Genomic DNA, 8,881 nt, shown 5'->3' with positions numbered 1-8,881 from the left:
TATATATATATATATATATATATATATATATATATATATATATATATATATATATATACGATTTTATATTTAAATTTTTTGTACACATATCTATTTTTCAGAATGAGTTTTATGAATTGCATTCTTTTCAAATTGCATATTACAGATCCCATTTCCTCCACCTCTGGAGACAGGCTTTCCTCTGGAGTGAGGAACAAAGACGTATTTTATTTACATTCGGCTTGAAGTGAAGAAAAGTTGGTCTTTTAAAGCAGTTTTGAGGAAACAAATTTAAACCGAAAATGTTTTTTTAATGAAAAAAAAAAAATAAGATTTAAAAGTTTCAACCCTCAATTCTTTTTTAAATTCAAATTTCCGTTGTCCATTTAAAAAATGTGTTCTTTGTTTACAACGATAATGGAACAAACTTTACTCCATACAGGGGTTCCACAGAGACCCCAAGTGGACCAAGACAATAGTTTTTTCATGCAGGCTCTACCACTGAGTGTTAAATTGAGCTGACTGGAGGGGGTCCTCTCAGAGGCTCCCACCAGAATCCCACTCTTTAAAGAAAACTTATCTTTGTAGATGTAATGTTGGCAAATCAAAACCAGTCTTGGCCCCTGGCCCCTTATAGTTCATCCATTCATAGCGACCAGGACAGAAGATCTATCCGGAGTTTAGTGGGTGCAGCTCTGCATCAATCCTGACAGCCCGATCCTCTTCCTCACCCCTCCTCCCCCTCTCTGTCGGTCAGCGCGTCTCTCGGATGGAGCAGCAGCTCGAGCGCTGGCAGTGAACGCACAGCGCGAGCCCACTCACTCACTCACTCGCTGCTGAACAGGAGCAATGACAAGTCTTCCTCCTCCTCCTGGCTGGATGGAGGGATGCTGATCAAGAGCGCTTCATCATTACCGTCATTACTGTCAGCACCGCCATCATCATCATCATCATCAGCAGGAGCAGAGAGAGAGGGAGGCAGGGAGGGAGGAGCAGCATCTTTCTGTGGGCTTAAAAAGTTGAGGAGGATCCGGTTTATTACCGGAGCACCGGAGGGGGCTCGGACCTGATCACCCCCCCCTGACACGGACGCGGTTCCTCTGGATTCCGTGGGAAAGCCATCCCCGTGGTTCTGCGTGGATTGCTTCTGGATTTTGGGTCAATATCGGAGCTTTTTTTTTTTTTTCTCAGCCATAACATCATTTTGTCTCTTGATCGTGTTGTAACATAAAGGAACCTTCACTTTCTACCGGTTCGATGGGCTGCTGACGGATCCCAGGGGGATTCACTCCGATCTGAACGGATCAATAACGGATGTCACACGGGAGTCCGGCGGCGTCTCTGGACGAGTTTCAGCGGCCGGTGCGGGTCTGACGGATCCCGGGACGGCTCCTCTGTGACCGGCGCCGGGCCCCCAGGGACCGAGGAGGGGGGGGACCGAACCGCTGGCAGCACAGCAGGTGTTGGGGAGCAAATCTGCCCTGGACCGCACAGGTCTCCTTACCCGAAATTAGCCGAATAATTCCGAACAGACCCATCGGAAGGAAAAAATAGAAGTTCCCGGAGGATTTTTTTGTATTATTACTATTAAATACATTTTGTTTTTTACATCTGATTAAACAATCCTGGCGCTCATTACCGACCTGATCACCTTCATAAAAGTTAAATGATAAATCTTCCTAATTTCAACCAGCTATTTGAGCTCAGATTGGCTTCAATTGCTTATAATCCCCTCCAATCCCGATTATCAATCAATTAGAAGGCTGTTCCTGTATGTTTTACTCAAAGCCAATCTTCAGGTTTGAACAGTTTGAAACCAGTTCAATAATTAATCCAGTATTTTAATCCTGGCTATCGATCAACTCTAATCCCGTCTCAATACATTTTAAATCCAGTTTGCCTTTTTTAATTCCCAGTTATCAGTCAGTTTTAATCCTATTCATTGATTATTTATAACCCCAGTGATCAATCAGTTCTGAACTCCTTTTAGTTGGTTTTAATCCTGATCATCGATCGATTCTAATCCCATTTCAATCCATCACCCACATGAGGCTGGAAGAGTGAATGATCTCCTCGGTGAAATAAACCCACATGCTGGCTGTAAATTATCCACTTAAACCTCTCCAGAGAAGAAACTGTGAGCCAGAGCCTGCAGTGAGGCTTATTAAGCACCACATATTAGCAGTAACAGCTCTGATTATTACTAATAAGGGCAGAGACGTTAAAACTGCAACATTCAAAAATTGTTCAGATTTAATATTTGAGCAGCAATACCGCTCCAAAAATACGGTTTAAATGATCAAATCTACCAAGCAAAATATTTTCTCTGTTCAAATATATTCATGATGGAAACTGTGTCAGTAATTTTGATCCAATTTAAAATCCCTGACTCCACAGCTTCTCTCTAACCTTAATGTTCGGCAAGACATTTCATTCTCCAGCTGTGTCATCATATTAAGCCCAGGAGGGTCCGAATGGGGTTTATTTATGCTTTATTGCAGGTCTGGAGGAGCTTTAACTCAGAACAAATTAACTTTACTGCCACCTGAGGACAATAAGCCGCAGCTTTGAATCTCCTGCGTTTGGTTGAGCTTTGGTTGATGACCTCTTATATCGGACTGTGCAGCTCAGCTGAACATTTTTATTTTCATTCTTTTTATAGTCAACTTCTGTGAGGGAATTAAAAAAAAAAAACAATCGTGTAGAATTCCAATTTAGCTTTGGCAGCTGGTTGTGCAGGTCTGTGGATGGTGCTCCCACTGTACATCCACATCGTCAACAGCATACCTCCTCCTCCTCTTCATCATCTCTCTCTCCCTCTCAGTGTCCCGTACAGGAGAAATCGAGCCATGAGGCATTGATTTTACTCTCACCGCAAAGCTAAAACGCACACGACCACCTCATCCATCCTGACTTGTCAGGTTTGTTGGCTGAAATGTAAGAAGGGGTCGGATCTTGAGGACGTTTCTAACATTCAGACAGTAGGGTCAGAAGTCATACCTGCTGAAGTTCCAACGTTAGACTGCAGGTAGACGCTCATCTCGATCTACTCTCAGATCATCTGGAAACTACTCCAGTTGGAGTAGATGACTGCTTTTCTGAACTGGTTTCCTTAGGAACATTTAAGGCACAATGGGTCTCAACGACAGCAGCCCCGGTGCCATGCGGAACGGCCGAGGCCTTACCGACCAGTGGGCAGAGTCGGTAGTGGTCCGACCTCGGACCACAGAGCGCCACATCACTGTTCACAAGCGCCTGGTTCTGGGGTTCGCCCTTTCCATCATCACTCTCATAATCGTGACTGCGGTGGCCGTGGCGCTCAGCCTCCGCTTCGACGACTGTGGCGAACAGGATCGCAGCGCCGGTAGAGGGGAGACGGGCTCAAGAGGGTCCGGAGGGAGACTCAACGGGAGCAGAGGGGAGAGGACGGGTGACAGAGGGGAAGAAGAGGTGGTCCAGCCATGGAAAAACTCACGGCTTCCGGGCACGGTGAGGCCCCGGCACTATGACCTGCGGCTTGCAGTCTACATGGAGAACTTCACCTTCTCTGGAGAGGTCAGCATTGAGCTGGAGTGTGTCAATGCCACGAGGTTCATCGTGTTGCACGCCGATCGCCTTGAGGTACGTTGGCATAAAGGTCTTTGGAATTTTGTAAACCTCTGTGTTTGTTCCTTTAATTTCCTCCGCACATCCCCAGGTACCGAGAACTTTCCCAGACAGTAATGCCAGCAACAGTTTCATACCTCACCCACCCTGACTGATAATAGACAGACCCAGAAGTCATTGCCTGAACCTTACATTTGCGCTTATGGAGCTCAGAGAGCTGTTTTAAAAGACAATAACTTCAGGTTGTGTATGAAATCTGGATAATAGACCCTGTCAGTTGATTCCTAGATCTGAGAAATGCAACTTCGTTAAAATATTTAAATCCCTAAAGAAAACTCGATAGCTGGCTTAAGAGTGGGTCAAGCTTTTCTGGTCGCCTCAAAAAGAAGATGACTCTCATTTTGATTGGCTTCCTTTAATGCCAGGCATGCTTTGTTCCTTCTTTCATTAGCTTTCTAACAGAATAAATAATCACTGGATTTGTTCACCCTTCTCCTACGCACCTGTTAACACCATTCCTGATGGCATGAGGGAAGATTTCAGCATGGTTTTATTCAGAATGGTATTTATTTTCCCCAAAAAATAAATAAATCCAGAGGCAGGAAAGCAACTTCAGGTTTATTTAAACTCAACGCTTTCTCCACATGCCGAGTTAAAAATGTGTCTGACATTAAAAATAGGCTGAAACGATCCTGAATGATGCAAGAAAAAGTAAAGTTAAAGTCCGTCATGTTGATTTTAGACCAAGTTTAGATACATTTTTGGCAAACTTTACTGCTCTCATTCCAACCCAGAAAACTGAGATCAATTTAGAAAATTTTAACCCATCTTGAATCCATCTTGATTTTAATCAGCCAATTAATGAAGCTGTTGTTCTATTTTGAGAATTTGCTTTAAATATTCACATTTTCTTTACTCCTTTCTCTTTTTTGAAATCCCTTCATTCTTTCAGACTTCTAGTGATGATCCCTGAATGGGTTGTTTCATCTTTCTGATCAGCTCTTCCTGAAAAATATTAGACAGATGGAGAAATTTTTCTCACAAACCGGTGGCATGCTTTAGTAAAAACCTGTCTAACAATGTGGTCCATTATGAGTCATCAATCAGTGATAGCTGACAGTTTCCCTGGTTTCACCTTATTTTGCCTTCTGTTGTGAAGAGAAGTTTTCCTGAAGCAGACAGTAAGGAAAAGTACCACCACAGGACATTGCTGCGTTTGGTAGTGACTAATATTTGCATTACAACCAGCTGCAATCAGTGTTGGGCTGAACAAGAAGCTGCTCCCAGCTCCACTCAACCGGTTTAAAATGTATGAATTCATGTCCATAGTTCACCACTAAATCATTCAGGAGGTTCAAAGCGCCAACATGAACCGGTTTATCAAATTATAAATACAGTTTAGTAATCTATATGCAGGTCATGGCGCCATTCAACAGATGATGTCGGGGAAAATCCAGCATTCAGCTCACTAAGAGAAACAGACACCCGACTTTTTGAGATCACAGGTTTTTTTTTACTTGCAGTGAGGAGTTCAACAGAGCAAAGTCCTGCAGAAAATACCCCCAGATGGAGCCAACATTGGAATAAAACAAGGAATGTATCCCTTTTCTTCCATTTTCTTCACTTCTCTCTGCCTCTATGTTCCTGACCACATTTTAAATTAAACACTCCCTTCTTTTGTCATACAGAAGTGTCTGTTTCCTGAATCTGGTCCACTTAGTCTAAATAACAGTTAAAATCCTGATGAATATCTGACGGTCCTAAAAAATAAATATCACATAATCACAAGTTATACAAAGGTTAATTCAAATAATACACCAAATTATATAGATACAAATTTTGTAATTACAAAATATTGAAGATCTTAATGATATTTTCCAACAATTAGAATATTGATAATTTATTGCCACTATTTTAACCATTGCTTTGTCTTTTTTATTGGATTAAACCTCATCATATTCTGGCCAAATTCCTATAAGTAGTGCAGGCTTGTGGCGGTTGTATCATGATCTGGGCTAAATGATACTTTGGATCATTTTACCCATGCTTAATGCCTATATCCTACCTCTAGTGAGCACGTCTATTCCCTTAATGACCTCAGTCTGTTGGTTACTTCCTGGAGAATACCTGACCTCAGTACAACAGAGCACCTTTAGAAGATTCTCCTATTAGATGTTCAACCTACATCGGTTTCAACTGTTTGATGCTATCCTGTCAATGTGGACCAAAATCCCACTGACGTTATGCCATGCAGGAAGTTCAACATAGTCAAGTTGCAACTGACACAGTGGCTGGTGTACGTATTGTACCGGTAGTTTAAAACTTGCAAAGAAAGAGGTCTCTTTTGGTCAAACCTACACATCAGTAGGAAAGGAAGGTTGTGACGGGAGATTAAACATGGCGGCAAAATAAACGCATTCAGTTAAGGGAAAGCAAGAACTTATTTAGAGTAGACATTCCAAAAGTGAACTTGTTTAAGCAGGGCCACCCGCTTCTGATATAAATCTGCTCTCATGGTGTGATCTTGGATTTTTTTCAGTAAATACCCTCATATTATACACAACCTCCAGAGTTGTCATCTGTTAACGTTAGTGTTATGCCGCTGCCATTTTTTGTCCCCGATACCTGGCTGTGCAGTATTGGCTGATACAGATACCCATTGTTGTAGAACTCGAGATCGGTCTTGGTCTCGAGACGATCGATCTTGACCGAATTTTTTATGGTCTCGGTCTCGTCTCGGACTTCACCGCATTTGGTCTCGGTCTTGTCTCGGTCTCGGGCGCTGAGGACTCTGCATTTTATTTCAAGACCGGTCAAGACCACAACTGTGGAAATAACGCTAATCATCAGAATATTATCAGTTCCTTTAAGATCCTTCTTTTTATTGGATGCTTGGATTCAAATCCAAGCAATAACCTGTCTCATTGGTAAATGCATGTTTTTTTGTTTGTTTTTTTTTTACCGCTGTCACGCTCACCCCCTTTCAACTGCGCCCGGGCTGCAGCACTTCGATTGAAAGTCACAAGTGGTTGTCTGAGAACGGAATAAGATGTCGGCCAAATCATTGGTTATAAAATTTGGCAATTAAAATCACAAAGAATATATTTGTAAAGCAACACTGAGAAAAAAAAACATACAGAGCAATGTAAGTTCTGCAGTGCTTCACTATCAGAGACGGTAGGGACTACATCCAACTTATTAATTAAAAGATGTTCCAGTTCTGTGTGTTAAATATCTAGGTGTTTTTATGTGAATGTGGGTCTTTTAGATCAATTTTAGTGATTTTAAGCATGTTTCACATTTTATTGTCACATACTGGTGCTGGTCTTGGTCTTGACTCTGTCTCGACTTCTCTCGGTCTTGGTCTTGACTTGGTCTCGGACCCTAAAAGTCTTGGTCCTTTCTCGGTCTCGATACACTCTAGTCTTGGTCTTCTCTTGGTCTCGGGTTAGGTGGTCTTGACCACAACACTGCCGATACAATGTGTTGGATGTGTGTGTATATATGAAGAACTACATACTTTGTCAAGCTGCTGCCTACCTTTGTGAAGCAGGAAAAAGACCAATACAAAGTGAATCCAATAGAACTTTTTATTGCCTACTTCTAATGGGTGACAATAGTTGAATAAACTTTTTACTCTCAATATACCACCATTTTAGGGCTGGATCGGGGCCCCACCCGATACTGGTATTGGTATCGGTGCAACACTGGTTAACTTTTCTGTCACCACTGTGTCATCGGGTCTTTAAACGGGGATAATCGTGGATTTTTAAATGAAACTTTTGATTTCCTAATTTTATTTACAAAATGTCCACAGGTCCATTATTTTAATTCGCTTCAATTTTATTATGCTTTTTTAGCCATAATGTAATCTAACAAAACTCTTGCTTCCTCCCACAGTCCAAAAACATGACTGTTAGGTTAACTGGCTTCTCTAAATTCTCCTTAGGTGTGAGTGTGTGCGTGAATGTTTGTTTGTCCTGTTTGTCTCTGTGTTGCCCTGTGGCGGACTGGTGACCTGTCCAAGGTGGACCCCCCTTCTCACCTGTAGACAGCTGGAGATAGGCACCAGCCCCCCTCGCGACCCTGCTTGGGATAAGCGTGATGGAAAATGGATGGATGGATGTAATCTAACAAACTTGTAACTTTACCATATGCCTGTTTTGGCTCTTGAGGGCCGGTTAATTTGCTTTGAGGGGCCAAAATTGGCCTACGGTGCAAAAACAATGTGACCAGAGGTGTGATTAGAGTGCATTTTTGCTAATATATGTGTTTTTTTCCAAAAGTAAATTAGAATAAATCTGAGCAGCATTAATATAAAATATCTATAAATTGTATATAAACCTGATATTTGCAGCTCAAACTGAAATATAAATGTTACAGATTTGCATCATAAAATACTGCTCCTTCTGAGTCAGCATTCATGCATTTTAAATGAAACTCCCCTCATCAGCTAAAGCAGCTGAGAGTTTAGGAAACATTTCCTTAAGATTCGATCCAAACAGGCCTGTGTTTGCAGCCAGATGTCTGCTCTGCGTCTCGCAGAAATCCCCAAACAAAGAAAAAGTACCTCCACATTCGGCCTCACAGATTCCTTTAACGAGGCTAATTAGCCGCCAAAGTTGCTGCTTCAGCCCGAAGTCTGTGAGAAGCGGATGGCAGGAGAACGCCTCGGAGAAAACGCTGGAGCAACGTGATTTTTCACAGCGGTCATCTGGGCTAATGTGAGAGATGGATAAATCTGTCTAATTTGGGTCGGGGCCAATTAGGAGCCCTGCGGCCTCCCTGCTGTTTTTGTCCGAGCTCCTGGTGAATTAATAGGTGTTGCTGGGCACCAAGCAGCCCTCCTAAGGTGTCCTCTGGACTAATGCAGTCTGAAAACGTAGATGGTCAGGATTTGAAAAACTGGAGACTGAAAAAAATGTGTAAATATAGAAACAGCAGGTATAGGGGAGCAGAAATTATAGAAAGGAAGTCTTCAAATTTTAGAGTGATTCTAAGAAAAATATAAAATATTTCACATGGATTGTGCTGACCTTTTTTAAAGAAGAGGAAGCCCTGCAGGCAGTTGATGGTTAAGTTCATGTCAATGATAATGAACACGCGGCGCCTCCTTCTGCTCTAATTTATGCTTCCTTCAGTCCTTTGCCTCCTGTCCTCCGGCTGGGAGGGTCGATGCTCTAGTCCCTTAAATCACGGAGGAGAAAAGGGATACACGGAGCTATGAGCGAGGAATCAGAGCTGACGTTTTTAACACTGAGCTGCTCTTCATGTGTCTATTGATTGGTCAGCTGAT

General features: G+C 42.3%; 2 protein-coding genes across 3 annotated transcripts in view; both read left to right on the top strand.

Annotated features, from left to right (window-relative positions):
- The window catches only part of LOC107090620 (histone H2A-like), a 665,777-nt gene that overhangs the window by 250,725 nt on the left and 406,171 nt on the right, over positions 1-8,881 (top strand). The gene's annotated exons all lie outside the window — the stretch shown is intronic.
- Positions 3,112-8,881, top strand: part of trhde (thyrotropin-releasing hormone degrading enzyme) — a 249,933-nt gene continuing 244,163 nt past the window's right edge. Inside the window, exon 1 of the mRNA XM_015384105.1 lies at positions 3,112-3,600. Coding sequence (XP_015239591.1) covers positions 3,112-3,600 — 489 coding nt within the window. The remainder of the gene's footprint in view (positions 3,601-8,881) is intronic.

Source organism: Cyprinodon variegatus, unplaced genomic scaffold (assembly GCF_000732505.1).
Source record: "Cyprinodon variegatus isolate N-32 unplaced genomic scaffold, C_variegatus-1.0 Scaffold303, whole genome shotgun sequence".
Classification (NCBI taxonomy): domain Eukaryota; kingdom Metazoa; phylum Chordata; class Actinopteri; order Cyprinodontiformes; family Cyprinodontidae; genus Cyprinodon; species Cyprinodon variegatus.
This window is presented reverse-complemented; position numbering and strand designations above follow the sequence as displayed.